Here is a 25,606-nt window from a genome sequence, read left to right as displayed (position 1 = left end):
AAAAACCCCAGCAAAGATAAAAAGAAAAAATGTACTGCTGTGGTAATGGAGAAATCTTCATCATATAATAAATGGGCAACATAATTGGTTGAGGCTTTTTGTATGTCATATGATGACATCTAACCTCAATGGAAACTAGAAAATACAGTGTGGAATTAAATCATCTTTCATAAGTAATTCATGGTTCTAATTAGAGCAAGTGAACACGGTATTGAGTTATTATGTTGTTTGCGTCTGTCACAGAGTAAAATGAAATAATGTGTAACCCCGCTAATAAGATATCATCACAGAAACAGTTAAGGAGAATACGCAAGAAGAGCAGAGCAACAGAAAAACAGAGCTAGGAGTGAATGAGAGGTGTGACGGAGAAAAGAAAAGGAATGTCCCACCTGAGCTTTTGTTTTTGACATTCTTTATGTGACACTGTGCGTGTTGGTGTTTCATGCTGATTTAAAGCCCCTGTTATGAGGCGCATATGTAAAGGACCACAGGCCACCAGACGTCATGCCTCCAGGACCAGGATCACCCCCACCTCTCTTGACCACACTCACAAATTAACTTCTTCAACCCCTCTGATCCCTCTCTTTCTCTGCTCTTCATCATCTCTCTCTCTTTCTTTTACTCTTACCCTGGTTAGACCCTGGAGCACCTTTTTAATCCCATTTTTAATCCATATCCACATTTCTACCTGTGTCCATATCTCTCTCTTTACCCCATTTCTCTCCTCATCTTACTGTAATTTTCTGTCTATCAATGAGCCCTCTATTCTCCGTGAAGTCAGAGCCTATAAACTCCAAGGACACACAGACATGACCACAAACCATAAAGACTGTTAAGTCTTAGGCCTGATTTATAACATTTGAAGGACATTCTTTGCGCATCCGCGACAACAGAGCTGTGATTCAACCCCCCCCCCCCCCCCCCCCGCCCATGGGTGGTCATATGGGAAATCAAGCTATTAACCCTTTTATTTATACTTGCTGAAATGTTACAACCGAATAGGACAATTTAAAACCCGAAAACAACTGTATTGTTCCTCATGTTTTCTGTTGTTTCAAAAATTCAAATCTTCTGAATACTTCTTCCTGGGGGTAAAGTGGTTTTGCGGCAGCAATTTACTGTTCCCTTCTGGTGATAATATAATGGCTACATCTGCAGATAATAGACCTCCAGCTCACTGATGGACCCCTTTTAACCTTCTCTCCTCCAAATAGCGAAGCCTTTTTTCTCTTCTCTTGCTCTTGCCCAAGGGTCAAAAGCTCAGGAGCTTTCTCTGCTGTCCATGTGTGAGATTTACACAAACAAGCTCCGCATATCATTCAAGAAAACACAAGGGGGACTTCTTGGCTACCTCTGTGCATCTCGAGTGAACCCTCTGTCTTTCAAGCACTCAGATCAAATTTTAACTTCTGCTTCCTTAATGTTTTAGTGTTGACATGAATAACTGCCTTGATAATTCTTATTACTTGTCTGACAGACACTAAATATTTGGTAGTGATACAAAGTCATACAAAATGGCACGTCTGTAGGATGTATTTTTATACTCTAATCTTTTGGTTGCAACATTTTCTCTTTCATTGCTAAGCCCCCCTGCCACCAGCTAGCATGTACACTTACAGCAGAGGATGGTTCACTGCGTTATTTATGGGCAATAACACTGCTTATTTTGATGAAATGTATTAAAATTGACATGTTTCTCCAGAAAACTGAAAATGCCCACTTCTCACTCAGCTGGAGTCAGCACTGCAAGCTAAAATGTTCATCCCAAGCCATTTAGTCTCTTATATTGAATATTCTTTTTGTATTCATATCTTTTTACATCAATCCACTAGGAACCAAACAGTTCCATGTGATTCGGCACATTTTGAAAAAACAGCTTATTTGCAGTATTATCGCTTTTAGTTATTTATTTATTTATTTTATTTTTTTTACCAACAATCAGATGAACTTCAAATTCCATCAGCTTTCTGAAGTACACGGACAACACTGATCTCGAAGCACAACGAAAGCGCCTGCAAAGTCAGTCAACTGGTGCAGTGGAAATTACCTGGTCTTGAATGAAACAAAAAGAAAAAGAAATTATCGTTGACTTCAGAACAAAATAGTCAATGAGAGCACCCATTCTCATTGACAGCCAAACAACTACAATACCTGACATACACCTACACAAACACACACACACACACACACACACACACATACACACACACACACACACACACACACACACACACACACACACACACACACACACACACACACACACACACACACACACACACACACACACACACACACACACACACACACACACACACACACACACACACAAACAGCAATAACCTGAAATGGGACCTCAGCAACAATCACTGAATGCAAAAATCCCACCAGAGACTTTGCTTCCTGAGGCAACTTAAAGCCAGGTCAGGCACGGTCTACTGGTCCAACTTTACACAGTCATAATCCAGAGTGCCCTGTCACTGTTGATTACTGTCTAGTGGGGAAACACACCTAAGCTCACAATAAAGAAAACCGACAGAATAATCATCAGAGCATCAAAGATCAGCCTGCAAACTCACCCGACTGGACTCCATAAACACAACGCCTCATCTCATGAGTAATCGAGATCATGGATTACCCTCTCCAATCGGCTCACAATCTTTTTCAGTGTCTCCCCTCTCGAAGAAGCGGCAGATCTCTAGGAGCTTCTTCCAAGTAAATAAATACTCAACAACATAAAATAAGCCAGCCTAATTGTAATTGTATGTGGAGTTATGTACTTTGAATTGAACCTAATAATGTTATTTTAACATGATTTTAATTCAATAAAAGCTTATCTTTCCGGAGCTATACTGTTCGATAGATCGGTGTTTGGCCATCTACATACTGCATTACTATATAGTGCAGTAAGGATCTGTGGCCGATATAAAACAATTCCAACTATTTAATCAAAATAGGGCCAGAGCCCTGTATGCAACAAAAAACACACAATAACATAGCAGATCATCACATATAGTACACATTTCTCCGCAGTACCTATCAAAATCGTATTGTTGTCTGCCCCCAGAATTGTTCACTTCAGATTCCTCCAGGTGACCCGAGACCATGACCAGTGACCCACAGCTGTATCTCCTTGTATGGCTGTAATACTGTATGAAGGCTACACACTACTGACAAGTGTCCAGACACAAATGAGGACCCATCACTCAAATGAAGGCTCAATTCTCTGTGTTGTGAGTTCTGATCTACTGGCAGTTTATTAGTCACATACTATACAGGTATATGTACTGTCTCTTTTACACAGTCATTTTAATTATGCTCTCTCACTATAGCCCCCCCAAACTAATTTTAGAACATGCTTTTCAAGGAGAGACATCGACTTTAAATGTTAACATCTTATTATTACAGAGAAGGGCAGAGGTAAGGCCAAATAGGAGTTCCTGTTTGCTGAGCATAATTGCTACAATGAGGCTATGACCACACAACCCTCCCCAAGCTTGCCATCTCAAATAACTTTCCAACTGAGAGTAAAGCTAATACATTGTAAAAGAAGTCCTTGTGACCATCCAACCATCAGCCCAGTGGATCCCTGTCATGGCCGACTTCTCTGCTGCTAAGCTGCAGGCTTGCCAGAAAAGCCTTGACCTCATGGAGTGTTGGAGCCTCGAATCAATACCACAAGGTCCTGGTCCTGGTGCCACAGAGTACCCTCATGCTCTGAGAGGGCATGCCTTTTTTTAAAGTCAGACTTCAGAAAGCAGAAAGTTGTAACGGAATTAATGTATGCAATATAATCAACTCTGGAAAAAACACAGTAAAAATTGAAGCATAATTATTGTCAGGTAATATACAGAGTCTGGAGAAATAATGTGGTTTCAGGTAAAAAGTTAAAGGTCCCATCTTTTCTTTTTTCATTATAAAGCAGGTCGAGGAACTATATAAATACTGTGAAAGCATCAAAAGGCTCTATCCACAGAGAAATGCACACAGCCTGTATTTAGAAACTGTGCCTTTAAATGATCCGTCAGGAGTTTAGTAAGGTTGTAGTATGGTTATGGTCACGACTGCTGCTACAGTGCCGTTACAGTCAGTTCCCGGCTGCAGAGATGCGGAAGACCCGCAAATGCTCATTAATTAGAGCAGAATCTGCTTTTTCAGGGGCTTAAAGAGACAAGCGCTTAGGGGAAATGGAGGTATACGTTTAGAAAGATAGTATGAGAAAAATAACATATTATTATACGTTCATTGAAACAGTTCCCTCAATGTTTGCTAAAAAAATAATTCAGGTGGCATTATGTTTGTGTATGCAATTGTAATTTATGTTCCTACAAACTGAGCTAGTTGAATTGAAAAAATGAAAGATGGTGCACAATTGTCTATACCACTATATTCACTAAGAGTTTCACATACAGTATACAGTACCTTATGACAAGAAAATGTTTCTTGCAATAAACTAATGCAATGATCACATTTAATATATCTGTCTTGCAGGAAGCTGCTCATTAAATAATGCTGATTTCAATGCTTGGTCTGTCCATCCAGTGTCTCTGCTGGACAACCTGTTCTTGCCTTTAACCAGCATTTTGTCCACAGCCTCAACCTGCTTGGAGCCCTGAAGAATGTAATTGAAGGTCTCAGTTTTTCAAAGGATAGCTTTTGGCTTCCTGCCCTTTCTGATCCCGTTATTCCTGTTTTCACTTTTTGGTATGACCTTGACATGTTTGACATCATTTTTTTTTCTCTTATTATTTTTGCAAGGTGCCCCATGTGAACTCCAGGATACATAAACTAAGTAAGACATTGATGACAAAATAATCATGTTTTAACACGTTTAAATGTTCCCAGGAATTATGTATCACCTCCGTACAAACACCTTTCTTAGTTCCCTCTTCTCCCTCCTCTACTTTGTATCGCTTTTCTGACCCAGTGAGAACAAAATCAAAATGTAATGTAACGCAAGAAAAGAGTGCCAAAACAGTAAAGAAAGAAACACATTGCAGTCAAGTTCAATAATGCAAATATCAGTGCTGGTAGACCAACATGTTCTTAATAGACTGCAGTGATTTCTTTCTTCTTTTTTTTTTTAGAGAGAGAAAGAACTTATTTAGACATCAAAGCCAGATCAAAAAGAATGCATAATGCTAATGATTTGAAAATATCATTAGCATGGTCTTGGCACAGAGTTGTTTACTTCCTGAATTCATGACTCAGCGCTCCATTGGTTGACCCAGATAGCACCAAACCCCAGAGGCCAAAAGATAGAGAGCACTGATGACCAGTGTACTTTTTAAATCTCAGTGGGAGAAGCTGGCTGGCAGGCACAGGGAGCCAGACTGCAACTTTACTTATTGTGGACTGGTACAGTAAGTCACAAGTGTAAATGAGATTAAGTGCAGTGGCAATACTACATTCCCCTTTGTTCTTCCTCCTGTCTCCTTTCATTCATTAATTCAGTCATTCACTTCCCCAAAGTGCCATTGATATTACATTATGTCTTGATTCGCTCCTTCCTTCCAGTCAGACAGACTCTGATTCATTTATTATGGTCCAATACATTCCGATACAGTGAGGAGTATTGTAATGATGTGAGTTGGGATAATGCTTTTCACAGCCATATCACAGCTACAGGGAATCAGTGCAGCATGAGATCTGTTGAGCCCTCACACACTAACATAGCCCCCAGTGACAAGTGTTATAGGGGTGGTGGAGATCGGGTCATCTATTGAAAATCATCAGAGAGGAATGTAAGGCATCAAATCACATTTTCAAAGATATTTTCGGATGTTCATTTTATCGACGGTCAAGCCAAGGGGGGGATAAACAATCAATCAAGATTCATTTTGCATCCATTATTCAGGCAGCTGATGTGAGGATTCAGTGGTGGCCCTTATTCTCACATGTGATGCTGCTCCCGCCATGCTGCTCCCCGTGTGAACAAACAACTTTAATTGAAATGATCCTCTATATGAAACTCCTGTATATGTGGATGTTAAAAAAAACGTCTATCTTAACAAACCAGTTTTTTGTGGATTGGGGCACTGACATGTCTCTCTCTCTCTCTCTCTCTCTCTCTCTCTCTCTCTCTCTCTCTCTCTCTCTCCTCTCTCTCTCTCTCTCTCTCTCTCTCTCTCCTCTCTCTCTCTCTCTCTCTCTCTCTTCTCTCTCTCTCTCTCTCTCTCTCTCTCTCTCTCTCTCTCTCTCTCTCTCTCTCTCTCTCTCTCTCTCTCTCTCTCTCTCTCTCTCATCCTCTCCTCTCCACTCACACACACACACACACACACACACACCACACACAAAGACAGGATGGTGTGTGTGGGGGGTTACTGTGCTTACAGGAGACAACAGCTGAGGAGCATCTGTCTATTTTTGGTCTCCCTTCATTTAAGTCTCTCTTAGAAGGAAGTGTGATCATTATGGGGTGCCTGAGAATCTGAAACAGTCCCTTATTTAGTTGCCCTCGCCCACATTTCAGGAGTGTCTGGAACTATCTGGAACTAGTCTTGGCTTTGTTGTCCCACTGTCTCTTCAACTAAATGGAGTCAAATGGACATGGAATAGAGTCAGCTAGAGCCGCTAACAATACAAACACTTTCTCAGTCCTTGGCCCAAACGTTGTGAACAACAAACAACATAATTTGTATTTATTTAGATTTAAAACATTTTTAAGCTGTCTTCTTTTAATCAAGGACAGTTAAATCAAATTCAAACTGAATTGAGTGTTCTGGCACAGTGTGAGCCACTGAAACAGCTTTTGGACCTTAGGGACATGAAGTTCACGGAAAATATATAATGGAATTACATTTCTCCCAAATTAATATATGCGATTAATGTATGAAGTCAGACGTAATCATCATCATCATTTTTTAAAGGATGGTCAAACAAACCCCGTTGGGTTAGGGTCGAAGTCTGCTCGAATAGATTCAACCTTTTGAAAAATCCCTGGCCCTACTGTACCTCCCAAATAAGAAGTATACTGATGATGTGAATCCAGCCTGAAGTCATAAACCTTCCCCAAACTAATCCACAAAACAGATGGAGATAGAATAACCAAAAACGTTATGAAATGCATTGTGCAAAAACTGAGACAGATGATTTCAAACGAGCTGCAGCTCATCACAAAAATGTTCACTTCTTTTGCCCTAAATGCAGCAAGTAAAGATTTAATTGCAGCCTGAAGCGCAGTGACTTGTTAACTCTGTGTTTCCAGAAAGCCCCTCCTATAGGACAAACCCCTTCTGCGTGAGCGTCACTCAAAGTTCACTTCAGTCCAGTCGCTTTTCCCTAAAACTCAAACACACACTCACACACATCCACTGTCACCCACACAACCGCACCGCACACATTCACACAGCGCCCGGCGAGTTTGCATATATCCCGCCTGCCTCTTTCAGCGCTACTTTTCATTCCTGGAGACGCGCAAGGAGACCTGTTGGATGTTGCTAAAGCATTTTGAAGCTGTGCGGAGTTTACAAAAGTGTTACTTTTCACGTTTTTCCTCGCTCTCTTCGGTGACATCTTATGTGACAACTTTTTTTTTTTGTGGTGGGGGTGACATTCTTCTCAGTTCGACAATCTGGGAGTTTATTTGCTGAATAAACTGGTTAATTGCATCATAAAATTTTCCGAACAGTGCAGTTGGATTAAAATCAGTATTTGATGGGCAAAATGAATAATTACGTGAAATAACTCCAACGGATTTCAAGGTATGCTCTTATCAACTACGGCTATGCATTACAGTGCAGTACAGATGCTTCTTTTTACAATGCATAATTTACTTTTATTTCAGCTTCAAGTTGAAAAAGCCCCCCGCTCTACAGTTTGTTTGATAAATATGAATGGTTTAAGTGCATTTGAGCGCCTGTGTGAGATTGGATGAGAGAGAGAGAGAGAGAGAGAGAGAGAGAGAGAGAGAGAGAGAGAGAGAGAGAGAGAGAGAGAGAGAGAGAGAGAGAGAGAGAGAGAGAGAGAGTTTCTGTTGGGTTGTCTTTCTTTGTGCACTTCGCTTTTTAAAATATATTTATGTGCTGATGTATACTGGGCACGCTTGTGCGCATGTGTAGATTGAATAAAAAGTTTGTTTTGTTTCAGACAGGTGCAATGTGTCAGCGTGACTATAGTGAGGCTCTAAGGAGAGAGAGTGCCATGTACTGTACAGATCCACCTAAATCAAATCTGTGTTTTTGGGCTGCATGAATAAAACTGACTAGACTTATGTGTGTGTGTGTGTGTGTGTGTCTGTGTCTGTGTGTGCGTGCTTGCATGTGTGCGTGTGTGTGTGTGTGTGTGTGTGTGTGTGTGTGTGTGTGTGTGTGTGTGTGGGGGGGGGGGGGGTGGGGGGGGGGGGGGGGGGGGGGGGTGTGTGTGTGTGCAGCGGAGGGAGAAGGACAGAGAAAGACACTCATCTGGATTTTGAGACATGTCACTGTGCTGCACTATGCTGCCTTCCATCCGCCTTGACTTCCTTTTTCTCTTTGGCAGTGAGACCTAAGTGCAGCTTCTCCTCTTGCTAAGTGAAGATGTGTCAGAGTGTGAGTCTGCCGGTGGCGCTGCTTACTCTACTGGTGCTGACACTTGTGGTGCCCATGGGCCAAGGTTGTCCCAGGAGCTGTAACTGCTACCAGGCCAGCGAAGTGCACTGTACCTTCCGCTCCCTGCTCACCGTACCTTCTGGTCTGCCTCTGCACACACGCCGCATAAACTTGGGGTAAGGGGAATGCATGTAAGCACATACACAAATAAGATTAGGTGCTCTTATTCACCTTGCAAATACAACCAACGAGTTTGGAACACGGTGTCAAGCTGCAGTAAAGTAATTACCTAATATGTGCTGTTAGTGCTAATAGATGCTGTTTCTGTGCTCCTGTACTGTAGGTTCAACAGCATCAGCACGATCCATGACAGTTCTCTGGCTGGGCTAAAGAAGGTAGAGCTTCTGATGCTCCACAGCAATGACCTCCATCATCTGCCAGATGCAACGTTCAGAGATATGAAATCACTACAGGTAAACAGGATGAAGAGCAACAACATGCACTGGAGCCATCAAGATAATGGAGTAGGACTGAAAAGAGAAGAAATTCTATTCAAAACCAAACTGATGATTATTGGATAAGATAGTTTAAGTGTAATTCCAGCTCAAAATCATGCCATGGTCTTTTTCGGCACTTACACACATAAATGTAACAACAAGAGTCGCTAATAGCCTGACGTGGCTAACACTGATTAGCTTGGGGCAGTGCTGTGAAATACATTAAACCATCTGATCAAAATAACACCAAACATCTGCAGTAGCATGAGAAGAATCCATACACATAGAACAAATGCCACTAATGGGCTCCCACCTTTTGGATAACATTTGGTAATCAACTTGAATGGACTTTACAACGAGAGGAGCTGGTACCAGGGCCAGTTGGTAAGTCTTTCAAAAGACTCTTTTAATAAACTCAGCGTTCGCTAACTACGTTGTTGGTGCTTTGTTTTATGTGTAGGGATTCTTATCATGCCACTGCAGAGGTTTGGTGTTATTTTGAGCAATATTGGTGGTTAAAAAAGCTGTTTTATTGCCTTCACTGAAATGCCCAGAGCTAACCAGTGTTAGCCACGTCCGGCTGTTAGAGACTCTCTCGGATTACTCCGTTAATAGTTTATACACCAAAAAAAACTGTCTCGGTGGCTTATTTTATGTATGTAAGTGCCGAAAAAGAACATAGGAAGATGTTGTGCCGGAATTACAATTCAACAAATGTTAACAGCATGGAGGAGAGGATTCTATGGAGGCCTCTTCTTTTTCTTGTTTTACAGTTCTTCTTTATGGAACTACAGTAGATCTGTATCTCATGCTGCTAATAGCAGCCAATATTGAGAGTGTCCTGAACTGGCCTTGCCAAACCAAACTATTTATGCTGGAAAATATAATATAGGGATGTTAATGGAGAAAATAAATCATTGTCTCCTCACATATTTAACCTTTGTCTCTTTGGAGATGAAGGTTTTTGCAGGACACAGTTGTGAAAATCAAACTTGAACCAAGTCTCCACAAAATTGAATCCCTCTTTAGCCTCAGGCAGTGAGGACCATACAGGGGCTCCTGCTCTATTTCCAATGTGCTTTGTTGCAGAAAGCTCAACTCTAGCTAAACCTTCTACATGTGTTGTACTTAAAGTTTACAGTCTGCACAGCTGCATGAAATATGAATATATTTAAACTGTCTGACAGAACAGATTCCAGTTTTTAACAACACAAGTAATCCAGAGATAATCAAGATATACAGTATAGCGTTTGTCAAACGAGTTTGGTACAATTTAGAGAGGGCGCTACTTTGATAAATATGCCTAAATCTTGCAGTCATACTGTTGATAAAAACGGTTTGATGAAAGGATTCATTTAACATTATTTCTGTGAAGCGATTATGCAAATGAATATAACAGTTAACATGATTCTGTTCCCATCTTTCAGCACATTTTTCTAATTTCTGTATAACTAATGCATAATGTATGTGCCATCATTCTTCTCTCTGCTCAGTGACAGGAAACACACTGGACATTTTAGCAGCAACCTAAGGGCCGAGTTAGCAGTCCGTGGGGAAGTGATATTACTCAACAAGCAATTGTTCCGTTCATCTCCCGGGCAGATGCTGATATATTTGCCATAGTGTGATAATAGGATCCATATTTCCATGTGTTGACATAATCACATGCTAGATCTGTCAGCAGCTGGAACTATGCCAGCTAAGTAGCCTGCTTGCTGTGCAGATTTATCCTAACCCTCCCATAAACACAAATTCCACAACGTGGTTTTCATGGTGTGCCTTCTTAAAATTTGGTATCTCCACACATGACTAGAATATAAACTGATCCCCGAGAGTCTTTAGCTGAGGATAAAGGGCTAAATTTCCTGTTTTAAAAGTTGAATACCCCCAGTGCTAGAATATCCTTTTAAACCCGGCTTTAAATCGATAAACTCACAGCATGAATATATCACCTTTATGTGTTGTGGACCAATTTACTCTTTTTTTTACATGTCAGGTTGTTTGCTGCTGAAAGTATTTCTCCCATATTTTTAACATTTTTTTTTTTAATGTACACAGACAGCATTCAGCTGTTTTGCTTATAATGAGCTTTTCACCCAACTCTCCATCCTTATTCCAATTCCCCTCACACACATTTGTCAGAAGTTCAATTTACAAGCATGTAGTATCCAGTGACCGACTTGGTTTCTTATTTAAGGTTTGATGCAAATTATTTGATTGCTCTTCTAATCCTTCATTGCTTCCGCTCGCTGACTCCATTTCCTCCCCTTCCCCGACAGATACTAAAGCTGAGTTATAACAAGCTGAGAGAGATCTCTTCATCTCTGACCTTCTCTGGCCTGACCTCACTGCTGCGCCTGTACTTGGATCACAACCTTCTCCAGCACATCCATCCCCGGGCCTTGCTCCAGCTGCCTAGCCTCAGGCTGCTGCGTCTGCAAGGGAACAGGCTGCATCAGCTGCACCCTCACACTTTGTGCACACTGTCCCTCCTGAATACATATTACTTCTCTACACTCAGGTAAGCTTTGACACTTAAAGTACATAATCATTGTTTGGGAAGTTTAGTTTTTACACTTCTCAAAGACAACTAATATCCTGAAAACAAAGAGTAACAATTCCATTGCTGCCTATTGATGTTCTGACAGATACAACTCTGAAGGCCTTTACACACAAGGAAAGGGATGAATGAATGACACAAAAAATGATGTCGCTTGATTGCCATTTAATATTTGATTCCTTGTGAAAGTACACGACAAAAACAACAGTTTCGAAAAATATATTGACGTGAGAATTAATCACATGAAAAAAAGAACCTGGAATGGGCATGCTGACAAAGGGTTTAGGCTATGGTGGTCTGATGCTGAGGTGGAAAGTTTACTGCAGATTTGGTCGGATGAAAATATTCGAAAACAGTTGGACAAAACCAAAACTCAGAAGGGCGATGATGTTTATGCAATAAGCAACCGTGCTGCGGCCTGGGTCGTTTGAATGGCATGAGTGCAGGCCTGGGCCTGGGCCGTGGGGGAGAAGGGAGGAAGGAGGAGGGACAATCATGCTAAAGCACGGCTCGGATCATCTGGGCCAAGTGCGAGTGTGCCCTAAAGATTTAAAAACTACAGCTATAGCATTGTTTCTATCCTTCTCTGATGTACTGCAAAGGAATAACCTAAGTTGGATCATACAGGTGATGATGGAAATGATAAGCCCTAATCTGTCACCCCCTTTCATCGATTCCTCTATGACTTTAATTCAACCTTGCTGTTCACCCCCCCCCCCCTCTTCATTCAATCATTTCCCTTCTGTTTCCCCTCCCTTAGACACCTAGACCTGTCCAACAACAGTCTATCCACTCTGCCTAGAGAGACCTTAGTGACAGCACCTCTGCTGGAGACTCTTGTGCTGCAGGCTAATCCATGGAGTTGTGACTGCCGGATGAACTGGTTTCTTACTTGGAGTCTGGCTCACCCAGGTGACTGTCTTGTTTGAAACATTATCTGTTTTCACTTGTTTTGTTTTGATTTGTTTTGTTTTTTTGTGACTGGAGAGGACATAGAGAAAGAGATACGGTGAAGAGGAACATGGCGAATAAATTGAGAAACAGAAGACCCATTTGTTGATAATCCAGTCTAAAACTGTAATATAACATGTCAAATTCAGACAGATGATAGAAGGATGGGATAAGTGTTCCTTACGTCTGGTTTTGTTATCTTGATACCTCTGACATATCTCCACATGCTTTTCATCACGTGCTCTCCTCTGTTTTCCTTCATTTTCTGTATCTCTTTGAATGTGTCTTGTGGTTGTTATTGAGATGTGAAAGAGGGTTGGACCATGAAATGTGTCTCATTGATATGCCAGAATTAACCTGCCATGACTAATCCATGATGACAGCACTGATGTGTGCAGGCAGCTGAAATATAGGCTAATGATTGCTATGTAATAATGAAGTGATGCATTTTTCTGATTTATGAGTAGACGAAGTAACCATATCGAATTCATAGGAGATATAAAGGGTCTTGGATGCTTAAGAAGAGCTGGCATGACTAATATGTGACACTACTAATGTGTGCATATAGCTGAAATGTGCACTAATATGTTTGCATAGTTGCTATGTTGTTATACACAGAGGATATGCCAGAGGTGCCTCTTATGACATCATGTTCTCTGCCTCTCTCTTTCAATTAGGCTTAATGAAATGTCCCAGCGGCCCTCAGTGTCCAATCTGCGCCTCGCCCAATTTCCTTCAAGGTCAGGGCTTGCTTGACCAGATTGACCTTTCATGTACTTTGCCTGTCATACCCTCCCCGGGAAGAGAACCACCTTTGGAGACAGAACTCAATGAAATCAAATCAAGTGAATTCTTCAGAGAGCCTTTAGGCACTGCCTCTCTGGGTCTTTCGGACCAACAGGGGAACAGTGTCGATATGAGTTGCAACATTACCCACTCTTCTGATTCCCAGGACATTGCTCCTCCTCCAGATCTCTCCCTTTCCTCCTCTTCTCCACTTCCCCTTGCTATGTCACTCTCCCTGGAGTGCCCTGTGGAGAGACAGAGCTATGCGACAATTTGGAGGATCCTAGCTTACTATAGTGAGACTGCAGTTCGCCTGGAGAGGGAGATCATGCTAAGTAAAGGCCCAGCATTGGCCTACCGCTACAGGCAAGCAGCAGAGACAGACGGACATTATCACACTGGAGTCAGAGTTTCTATTAAAGTCAGACCACAATGGTTGCTGCAGCCATCCATTAGCATTCAGCTAAACAGAGCACAGTCTAATGGACACAACGTTCAACTTATATACTCAACAAGAGTTTCTGCTTATCCAGATCCTGCTTCCAACCCCTCAACTTCCTCCCCTGTCTCCCACCCATGGGTGTTGATTTCAACTAATCATACCACCACAGCACTGGTGGTAGTGGCAGGAAGTAAGGTGGAGCTATCATGCCCTATTTTGAGTTCTGGTAACCCCAAAGTACACTGGATTCTCCCGGATGGATCCAACCTCAACTCCCCTTCTAGCAGCCTAGATGGTAGGCACCAGGCCTCAACCTCTGGTTTACTTCTACAGAAAGTACAGCTCTCGGATGCAGGGATCTACTACTGTAAAGCCAGGACAGGCAAGGATGTAAATGTTCTCCCCCTGCGTCTGGCAGTGGAGGAGTCATCTGTTCCACCTTCAGGAGAACAAGTGGGACCTCCTGTCACCGGAAATGTTGGGGAGCCCATCATTCTGTCTTGCAAGGCATCTGGTTCACCAGTGCCTCACATGAGTTGGGTGTTACCAGATGGTAACATAGTACGGCAGGGATTGGCTGTATCAGGTGGGCTCACTATACAACTAAATGGTAGTCTCTCTCTGTCTAACCCTTCTTTGAGGGATGCTGGTTATTACCGCTGCATTGCAGTCAACCAGTATGGTAGTAACTCTCTGTCAATGCAGCTGGAATTAAACTCACAATATCCCCCTCCACTTAGGACTTCATTTCCTTCAGGGCCACAGTCAGCCGCTGGCCGGTCAACTAAGATACGGGCTCCATTGATAATGGAGGAAGGATCTGGGGTTGAAGAGGAAGAAGAAGAAGAAGAAGAAGAAGAAGAAGAAGAAGAAGAAGAAGAAGAAGAAGAGAGAAATCTTGTTGGCAATAGGAAGCGTCCAAGACCTCTCCAACCTCCTCCAAACAGACGCTATCCAATCGGAAAACCCAGAAGACGTGGACCTATGAGAGAAGGCCCCCTGAGAAGAGGAGGACCGCCTATATCATCCACTGACCAGAGAAGAAACCGTTTTGAGAACAGACATAGAGTCACCACAAACAAACAGAGGATAGACCCTCAGAAATGGGCTGACCTCCTCGCTAAGATACGACAAAAGACTGTTAACACTAATAACAGCAAGGCCATTGCAGCAGGAAAGCCCAAACCTGAACCGTTGGGAGGAGGCAAAGGTGGAGACACAGGAAAACACGAGGTAGATGATGATACAAAGAGAGGTAGAACCGAAGGAGCGGGGGTGGAAGAAGAAACTGAAGGGTCATCTGTTGATGACACTGGGTTACAAGAGGAAGGCCTACAGCATATTCACCCTGTTCCCACAGAAATACAAACACAGATAGCGACAAAAACAGACACTGAGACAGATGGAGAGATAATGAAAGGGACAGTTACATCAACAGAAACTCCGGCAGATATAGAGAACGAGACAGAGACACACATACAGATAAAAACAACATCTCCACAGACAGAGACAGTGACAAACCCAGAGACAAAGAAAGATCTAATCACATCTAAGCCAATCTCAGGAACAAATGAAATTGTCCCAGAACCAGGTGAAGCAGATGAGCAGGAAGCAAACACCAAGCCATCTAGGACCAGGCCTCAGAACCGGCAGGGATTCTTCCCAAATTTGATTCCAAACTCCCGGCCTCAAAGCCCTTGGAACTCCCGAAGGAGGATCGGACAGCGAAGACGAATCATCAACAGGCCCAGGGGGCGACCACTGAGCACACCGCAACCTCTCCCTGACCCTACAAACCAAAGGCCACAAGTTGCGACACCTGACACTAACACCGATCAAATTAATATGCCTTTGTTGGCGTCAACAACCACATCTGCAGCCATTTTGTCGACACGTGGCGACCATATTAGGACTGCTTCACATGATGTAGCACTGAATCTTCCGATTCCCACTGTTTCTAACTCTCATGATATCTCTGATTCAAAATCTGCCTCCCCCTCATTGACTCCCTCCTCTCTCACTTCATTATCCCCCTCTCACACATACAAACATATAGACAGGGTAACTCATTCAGCCAACATCACAGACACTGCAGAATCCACTCTCCTAAAAACACTGACAACAGCTCCCACTGATTTGGACACCACGATCGCACATACACATCACATACAGACACACACAAAAACGCAAATAGCCTTAGGCAGATATGTCGATAGATCCCCAAGCAAACAAAGTGAAGAGCTGGAGAGGAATTTGTCGGATGTACCATTTATGTCCCACTCCTCTACCTTGCTCTCGCCAACTCCTTCCACCACAGTCCCCAGTGCAGCTACAACTACTACTGCAGAAATCACAACACTTCCTTCTACTACTCTCAAGAGCATATCCACTAGTTCTGCTGAAAGCACTAAAAGTATAACTACTACCACAGCTGGTGAGGACACACTTCCTACAACTAGTAGTCCCATCATGTCAACTAAAACTACTAATATTATCCCAACATCTAGTGCTACCAGAAGTACTACAACCACTCTTACCTCTACTACTACTACCACAACTCCTATTCTTACATCTACTATTCCTTCTACCATTACTTCGTTTTCAACTAGCCCTTCTACTACTACTTCTACTACTGCTACTAGCATTACAATCTCATTCAAAGCTTTTCTCACAACTCCTAACCACACTACTACCACTACCACTAGTCTTGCCAACTCAGCCGAAATTTCTCCAATTACTACAAGGGCAGCTACACCCAGTACATCTTCTGCTACTACCACAACAATGACATCAACACGTATTGAAGCATCATCCAGAGAGAGGATGAACAATGTCCATGTTGATCCCAGAGGGAGGCCTTTTTCTGGTGGTCCAAACGAGATTCGACCCTCTACTGACTGGAAGAGCCCTGGAACTAATTCTATTCCTGATTCACACAGCAGCAGGCCACAATGGCCCCCCTCCCCTTCCCTCCCTGCTGCCCCTGGGGTGAGTTTAATTACATATTATTTCTGTTTGGTGGATTATTTCACACAAAATGGGTCTTAAAGGGGACACATTCATTATGACAAGAGTGAGAGCCAAGCTATAGCCACAAGTTGTTATATATTTGTTAATTTAATTGCTCATTTATGTAACTTTTCCCTATATTTCTGCTGTTTGTTTCAGTCATTCATTCAGTTAGTCATTTCTTTAAATGCACTCTTAAATGTAAATTGCAGTTTATACATAGCTATTTGTCTTTGTTGTCAGCTAAGTGGAACTAAAATTAACATTTCAAGTGAGTGCTGGCCCAGAAAATAATAACACACACACACACACACACACACACACACACACACACACACACACACACACACACACACACACACACACACACACACACACACACACACACATACACGCACTCCGTCATCGACTGTGCAAGCCCTTGGGCAAAATCTTATCAGAAATGCACAATAGATCTTAAAATTGTCTAATCTGTATCCACATGGCCTGCTATTCAACCTAAGGGAGGTTTATGACAATTATTTAATATCATGGATATTCCCGAGCTCTGCCAGAGTCCCTGCCAGATCTAAAGAAGAGATGAAAAACATATGCTCCATAATCGTTAACATTATGTGTTGGAGGCCCTAATCCCAAGGGATTTAAGATAATCATTTGTTAATTAATTTCTAGAGCTCACTTGGCAAGCATCTGCAGACCAAACCACTGGATACACCACCAATGATTCTATATCTAGGATTACAGTGATGCTATATTAAATTTGTGAACCTGAACAATGTTTTAAAAAAAGTAATTACAATGTTACTCTCTAAGATGTTTGAGGTAGGTACAATTTTTGAATAAAGCTTGAATCATAATGATCTTAATCCTCACCTCCAAAACTGAAATTTTAATTTATTGTTTTGGTTAGGTGTTGTTCCTTGAAAATCTATTCACAGATGGCCCTAGGTCAAATGATCTGATGATTCCATTTTGATGATAATGCAAATTTGCTATTTTTGCTATTAAGCAATGCTCATTTTTTATCCATGGCTGTACTGAAATTGTTGTTCACTTGCAAGTCCTCCAATCACATGTTATTTAGTTGAAAAATTAAAACTCCAAAACCAACTCAGTGCTGCAGCTCTGCAAGCTGAGGAACTTTCATTAGCATAGCGTGCACTCAGATATTTTCAAGTTCTAATTCTATCATTCATATCCATAATATATTTTCTAAAAAAAAAAAGGCCCCAGTTGTGAGATCCAGACCGAGGATTGCAGACCCACACATCAGGACGCTGTCGTTTCCAGCAGAGAGCACTGCCAGACTGGATTGTGAAGCTCAAGGAGAGCCGAAGCCCTCCATCACATGGACCAAGGTCGCCACAGGTACACAAAGTTCAGCAGATATGCACACATTTATTTCAGTGTACACACATATGCACCTATTCAGAAAAAAACCCCTGAAATGCATGAATGTATAAATAATATTATCGTCACTTCACAGTTGGGTTAAATATCCACCTTGAGGGGAAATCTGGATCATGGACTGATGTAAAAAAGTGTTCCAGATTATGCAGAAAACCTGCTCTCTGAAACAGACTCCAGGCTTATACTTTTAACTATGCAGGAAAACGTGCATAAAAATGCTTATTTTTCATTCAGAAGTCAAATATAAATGTGAATATACCTGTCCCTTATATGGTGAAAACTAGACTGTACTATTAAAAAAGAATAGATAAAGGTCTATATTTACATCCTGAGTTCATAGATTTTAAAGGAAAATCTGATTTACCTCTAATGTGTAATAACTAAATTAATATGAACACATTCTACACGATGAAATACCCATTAACACCAAGCATTACGCACTGGCATACACACAATAGGCTTTTCTCTCGCTTGCCATGTGGGAAAGGCATATTGCAAGAAAGTAATGGAACATTTTGTGCACCGCATCACTGGGCTTACTTCACGCTGCGCCACTTGGCATGGCCCTCCTTTCCTCGTTCTCTTACTCCTGCTCTAACTTTCTTAACCAATTTGTCTGTTTTCCCACTCCGTCTCCTAACTGCTGCTCTCTCTCGCTGTCTGTCTGACTGTGTCTCTCTCTCAGGAGCGGTGATGTCAATCCACTCCAGGGCTCAGCGTTTTGAGGTCTTGCCAAATGGCACTCTTGTTATCCAGAATGTTCAGCTGCAGGACAGGGGCACATACATCTGCAGTGCACACAGCTTTCTAGGTCGCGACAGGTGAGACTGCTGATACCAGTTAGGAATATTAATGCTGTATATACCATTCAGCTATAATAACCATGGGACAAAAGATTCCTGTATTAATGTCATAGGCCTAAGGCAAACTGAAATTTAATTATGGAATATTATGTATGATGTGTTGGTATTTTACCTGCGTTTCAGGAAATAACAGTTAGAAACATACTCAAGCAGCCTAAAGTCATATGCAAATTTCTCTATATATGAAATCTTTATGTGTATTTGAATGATGTATTCATGGCTTTTGGGTGTTTACTAAATGTGTCAAATGACACTTATGGCTTGCTTTCATTTTAAATGTGTATTTGATGTATGTTTCTGTATTTCTATGTTGTGTGTATGTGTGTGTGCTTTACTCTTCTATGATAGATTACTAACCAACCTGGAAGTGTGGACACGTCCCCCTCGAATGCAGCTGGCAAGCTACAGAGAAGCTACAATTCATCAGGGTGGAGAGGTGCACTTGGAGTGCCAGGCGGATGGTGTTCCCAGCCCTCTGCTCTCTTGGGTTTTACCTGATCGTTCTGTCCTGACCACAACTGCACCGTCCACCAATCGCATAAATATGGACTTAAATGGAACCCTCCATGTCTCAGTAACTTTACCTAGTGACAGAGGAGTGTATCGCTGTGTGGCCTCCAACTCAGCAGGTGCTGCCAGTGCCTCTGTGCGTGTACACGTGTCCTCGTTGCCCCCGGTAATACAGCAACCCAGAGAAGAACACCTGCTCTTGTCTCCAGGGACGCCTGTTTATGCTCACTGCTCCGCCCGAGGTGCCCCGCCACCAACTCTGCGCTGGCGAATCCCAGATGGGACTCTAGTTCGCCCATCCCAGTTTCTCCATGGCAACCTCTTTGTCTTGCCCAATGGGACATTGCATATTCGAGGAGTTGGGCGAAAGGACTCAGGGAATTACGAATGCACAGCAAGTAATGCTGTTGGAGCTGATAAGAGAACATTAAGGGTGAAAATTGAAGGGGGATCAGAGGGAGAAAGAAAACAGGTAGGGGCAAGAAATGAAGGGTCTTCATCTTCTGTTCATAAAGACAGGACTTTTTCCATCCCCAGCCACCCCTCAAATTCATTCAACTCCCCTAAACTCTCCCCTCTATCGCCCTTTGAGAGAGCCAGGACACTCACCCCCAGTTCTTCTCACTCAGCATCTTACCCTCTGCAATCTACTTCCACTAACTCACCTCCTAAAATCAATAAAACAGTCACTGCCTCTCCCACGTACTTAACCAACATCAACAAAACAAAACTGATCTCACTCTCCCCACTATCAAATAACACCAAAGTCTCTGCCGTCATTGTAAACAACACAAAAGTTTCCTCTTCTTCTTCACTCTCTGACAAAAGCAGAGCCTCAGTTGCTTTGCATCCCTTGCCCGTCTCCCCCTTCAGTAAAGCCATTATTGTCTCTACGTCACCCTCCATAACTACAGTCCAGTATGGGGGGCTTTTGCAGCTTCGTTGCTCTGTAACTGGCAACCCAGCACCTATCATCATTTGGAGGACCCCCAACAGGAAACTGGTGGACATGCACTTCAGGTACGGGGGATGGGGGTTGTGTGAAGGTTGCATAATTACACTATGAAGTAATTCTGTTAGTATTGTGTATCACTCTGCATGTGTGTTCTTTTGTGATTGGTGTGTATGTTTGTCCACATTTGAATTTCAGTTTTGACCGACGTCTGAAGGTGCACCCTAATGGCACCCTGTCAGTCCAGCCAATAACAGAGAAGGACGCAGGAGACTACCTCTGTATCGCACGCAACAAAGTCTCAGATGATTATCGCCTCCTGCGCGTCTCTGTGGCTACCAAGCCTGCCAAAATCGAGCCTAAGCAGCCGCTCAATCAGATGGTTTCATTTGGCAAACCACTCAAGGTGAGCTAAATAAAAAGCAGAATAACATTGAATCTGTTTTGCTCTTTTTAAGTATAAAAAAATAACATTAATTATTAACAAACAATTATACACCACTGTTCCACATTTTCAAATTTGCACCTAATCCTTCCTAAAACTTAAAACAGTCCATCTCCAAAAACCTCCATTGCTGAGCTTTCAGAGCCTTTTTTTGTCGATGAGTGTTGCATGTCTTCTATTGCTGGGCCTGGTGCCACACATTTCTACAGCTTCAAGCTGTGTCTCTGGATGTTTTTTGATCAAAAAGTGCTTCATATTTTTTGACTCGAAAAAAAAAGAAAAGAATGACCTGTCAGGTCATAGCCTGTTATGAATCATCAACAGTGGCCTTCAGGGGATAGTACTTCACACATGAATATTTAACAGCTCAGAGAAAAAACAATGTCAAACGGGGTGAAATGCAGGAAAGAGGACACCGCATTGTTGGAATTTGTTGCCCTTCATTTTTAATGTCATTTAAACATTAATGCTTTAAATGTTCTTTTCTTTAATGAATCTACATTTGTGGTTGCTTAGCAGTGTTTTCTACTGTGAGATTACTGGGAGTGTCCTAATACAGCTTTCATTTCACAGAGAATATGTTACTATTACTCTTTCACCAAAAATAAAAGCCACAACACTTTTAAAGCAATAATGATCCCTGTAGGTGGACTGCCAGGCATCAGGACAGCCTTACCCGGCTGTCCGTTGGAGCCTACCAGATGGAACCATGGCGAACAGCGTGTTGCAGGGGGAAGACAAAGGAGGGCGAACACGAAGGATAACTGTGTTTGACAATGGGACGCTACTTGTTCCAGCAGTGGGAATCAGAGAAGAGGGAGAGTACACCTGTTATGCTGAGAATCAAGGAGGTCAAGACACCATGAAGGTAAGTAAAACAATTTCTCCTGCAGAAAAATATTCATTTATTTTATCATTTATACTTCAGTAAAAATGTAGTTATATTACTCTGTAATTTAGTTATACTTTAATTTACTTATTCAAAATACAAAATTCATTCAATTTTAATCAGTTTCTCTATTCAAATTTATTCTTTTTAGGTTAAAGTAAAGGTCATGATGACTCCACCAACCTTTACTGATGACAGAAGCCACCCCGTCATCAAAGTACGTCAGGGGGCAACCGCCACAATCCGTTGCAAGGCTGCAGGACTTCCTGCCCCGACAGTCACATGGTTTTCCCCGACGCATCGTGCTATTCCACGGAGTTCAGGATCTGGTTTTTATTCGAAGCGGATTGTGGTGGTTTCGGATGGAACTCTGGAGGTGCGTCTGTCTCAAAAGATGGACACTGGAAACTATACATGTAGAGCAAGCAACTCAGCCGGGGAAAGGAGCATTGTGGTGGGCCTGGAGGTGGAGGTTCCTCACTATGGACTGAGTAGCCACATGGGAGGAAGAGGTTGGAGTCCTAGCAATGGGCCTGGCATTGGTCATAACAGTAGATCAGGGGAAAGCATTAATAACGCAGGGATAAGCCAGTATGGATTCAGCAATGGAGACACAAGCAAGCTTGATAGCAATAACAGCAGCAATAATGGTTATAGTGATCATAATGGCAGGATAAGAAACATTGTACCAAATGCTGGAGCCAACATAGCGATCAGTGGCTTTAATCCTGCCCTTAGGAGTGATGGTGGAGATGGATTGAACAAGCCTGTGAGTGGAATCACAACACGACTTGGTAGCAGTGGAATCAGCGTCGGGGTGAGTGTGGCCAGGAATATTGGCATTAAAGCAGATAACACTAGAACAAATCAAAATGGACCTGGCAGTATGAGTAATAGTAATAGTGTAAGCAACACTCACAACACAGTTAGAGGAGAAAGTGTAGAAAGGAATCCTGGGACTAATAATAATGAAGTAATTGCAGGAAAGGCTCGTGATGATGCTAACACCAGCAGAGACAATGGCAGGACAAGTGGTCCTAGAAATGTTGGAGTTTTTAGCAGCAGTGTGTCTAATAATGGAGATGGTACTGGCACACTCAGAGGAAATATCTTAAGTAGGAGTAGCAGTAGTAGTAGTATTGGTATAGCTGATAGTAATACAGGTACTAAAAACTCTACGAATGCAGCTGTGGATGTGGTAACGACAGTAAAGCAGCGAGCGGTGAGGGGCCAAAATGTTCTTTTGCCATGCCCCTCGTCTGGTTCCCCTCCTCCTCGTCTCGCCTGGCTTTTACCTGGTAATGGTGTGTTGCCAGCTCCTTACTACGGCAGTCGACTCACCGTGTACCGAAATGGCTCCTTGGAGCTGCGAGGAGTGAGAGTGAGTGATGGTGGAACCTTGGTATGTGTGGTTAGAGGTGAGAGGGGACAGGCGAGGATAGAGGTGGAGCTGGAGGTCTCTGTGCCACAGGAGGAGGCCAGATCCCCACACAGGGGACCGGCTTCGGAAAGGCCTGTGCAGGAGAACGCTGGTTTAATTGAGCCGCCTCGCTCAGGAGCCTCAGTGGATTCAGCTCAATCCTTAAACTCGAGGCAACAGTTGCCTGAGAAGTTTCATCCAAGAATCTCAGTCACTCAAAAGCCTCTACACAGAGCCCAGTCTTTACCTGCTGCACCTCATCCAGTTGGCCCTCCACCCCGCTCAACTAGTCCCATCCCAGCGCCAGCAGTGAGCACCAGAACAGCTCCCTCGGTGAGCATCATTAATGGGGAGACCCTTCGCCTGCCTTGCCTCGCTTCTCACAGCCATGGATACACCCAGGGATCTCTCTCATGGGCCATGCCCGGTGGCGAGGTGGTGTCCCGGGGTGAGAGCGGTGAGTCAGGCCGATACCTGGTCCAAGCAGATGGAACACTAACAGTGCGACAGGCCTCCGTGTATGACCGTGGCACCTATACCTGCAGATCCACCAGTAGCGACTCCTCCTCAGTTACAATCCTAACGGTTCCTGTCATCGTCATAGCCTACCCCCCACGCATCACAGCAGGCCCTTCACCTGTGAGCTACACACGACCCGGGGTTGCTGTAGAGCTGCCTTGCCTGACGATAGCAACACCTCGGGCGACCGTGACCTGGGAAACACCAGACCTGACACAGCTAAAGGTGATGGGTCACGCTCGGATCTATGGCAACTACTATCTTAGTCCTCAGGGTTCCTTGGTGATACAAAACCCAACAAGTAGGGACACAGGATTTTACAGATGCACAGCCAGAAATGTAATAGGGGTGGACACCAAGACGACCTACCTGCATGTTATATAACGGGTCGAAGCAAACACACACAAACACGCACGCACGCACGCACACACACACATACACACACACACACACACACACACACACACACATGCAGCAGAAGACAGAGACACAACCAGTCTTTTGTACTGGTGAATGAATTTCTCTGCTGTAGACACTACAGCTGTTAATACTGTATGTGTCTCACATGCCCAAAGGAACTGCAAAGCTCCGTTCAGGAGATACTGTTGAATCTCAGAAAAGACACATAATAATGATAATAATAATAATAATATTAATAATACTATTCAAATATTTGTCTTATGTATGTATTTGAAATCTATGACCTTGTTTTCAATACTGTATTTTGTTTTTATATCAGGAGTTGCAAGATTCTCTGCAGATACAGCATCATGCTTTTTTCTCGTCATAAACAATTAATGTGTGTTTAGGGAGGGTTGTGTTATGTAGCTGGTGGTGCAACATTACCTGTTATCAGCCTCAGTGGCTTAAATCTCATTCAGAAGCGGTGACCGAAAAAGTTGAAAAAATACTCCACATATTTAAATTTCAGTGGGTAAAGAGAGCTAAATATTTTTGTAACACTGGTTTTGTTTCCCTGCCTTGTTTTAAAATTTAGCTCAAGGATTCACCTTGTAGGAAGGATTATAAATCATTTTCACATCTTTGCGAATGTAAAACAATTCAAAAGTTAAGTGTTGCTGAACCAAAAACATGTTGGTGAGGATGAAATGTTGCAAATTGGGCTTCATTCACCAAAATACTTTTTCGATTTAAAAGTCCAAAATTGATATATACCTTATTAACCATTGAAAAAGTATTTGTAATTTCTTCACATTTATAAACTACATAATAGAAAAGGGATGGATTTTGTTGTTGTGGGTGTATTTACAGCAAACAGTAACTTAAATTGGCAGCAGTATTTGCATTATACTGCCTACAAGTTACATTGAATGTGTAAAATATGTGATAGAGGGCCTCAGCATTATGATCTATCCAAACACTATCTTCTTCAGGACTTTTTGAAACCTTTAAACATTTCAAACCTTCACAAAAATTTTTCTTCCACCATTGAGTGTATCTCACAGTATCACTGGGGCAGAATGAGACACAGTACAAGGCATTTGTATTACTAGTCAGTTCTTTGAAGAGAGATCCTCATGATTATTTTGATTAAAGATTGTATAAATGTACGTGTGGTTCAGAAGCCTGCCCTTAGCTTGTGCACAAAGCCAGCAGCTTATAGTTATTCTGTTTCCTCTCTCCTTTGATGCTTTCATTTTGTCCTTAAATTATTTGTTTTGTAAAGACTCTGTTGTATGACGCCAGCGTTTTGTCATGAAGGGGGGGCTTATTAAATATTATGACATGTGTTTGATGTCTCACTAGTCACAGTGAATGCGTTCTATATTTTGAACAGTTTCATTTTATAAATAAAAAATGGAAA

At 42.5% G+C, this 25,606-nt stretch overlaps 1 protein-coding gene across 1 annotated transcript; it reads left to right on the top strand.

Annotated features, from left to right (window-relative positions):
* The first annotated feature begins 7,476 nt into the window (after positions 1-7,476).
* LOC310952413 (matrix-remodeling-associated protein 5-like) lies at positions 7,477-24,586 on the top strand. The gene is made up of 12 exons (XM_083921025.1): positions 7,477-7,703; positions 8,479-8,704; positions 8,872-9,001; positions 11,305-11,546; positions 12,346-12,497; positions 13,214-16,752; positions 18,000-18,141; positions 18,869-19,004; positions 19,395-20,576; positions 20,707-20,914; positions 21,600-21,821; positions 21,994-24,586. The coding sequence occupies exons 2-12, from the start codon at positions 8,517-8,519 to the stop codon at positions 24,163-24,165; spliced, it is 8,313 nt and encodes a 2,770-aa protein (XP_083777151.1). The 5' UTR covers positions 7,477-7,703; positions 8,479-8,516; the 3' UTR covers positions 24,166-24,586.
* The last annotated feature ends 1,020 nt before the right edge of the window (positions 24,587-25,606 follow it).

Source organism: Echiichthys vipera, assembly GCF_963691815.1.
Source record: "Echiichthys vipera genome assembly, chromosome: 10".
NCBI lineage: Eukaryota > Metazoa > Chordata > Actinopteri > Perciformes > Trachinidae > Echiichthys > Echiichthys vipera.
Note: the sequence above shows the minus strand (reverse complement) of the source record. Positions and strands in the feature narration are given on the sequence as shown.

What these genes read in the sequence shown, in the direction of transcription:
- LOC310952413 (XM_083921025.1), top strand. Translation starts at nt 8,517, where the DNA reads ATGTGTCAGAGTGTGAGTCTGCCGGTGGCGCTGCTTACTCTACTGGTG. An exon ending in CATTTGGCAAACCACTCAAG is followed by an intron (nt 20,915 to 21,599) that starts GTGAGCTAAATA and finishes TGATCCCTGTAG; the next exon opens with GTGGACTGCCAGGCATCAGG. An exon ending in GAGGTCAAGACACCATGAAG is followed by an intron (nt 21,822 to 21,993) that starts GTAAGTAAAACA and finishes TATTCTTTTTAG; the next exon opens with GTTAAAGTAAAGGTCATGAT.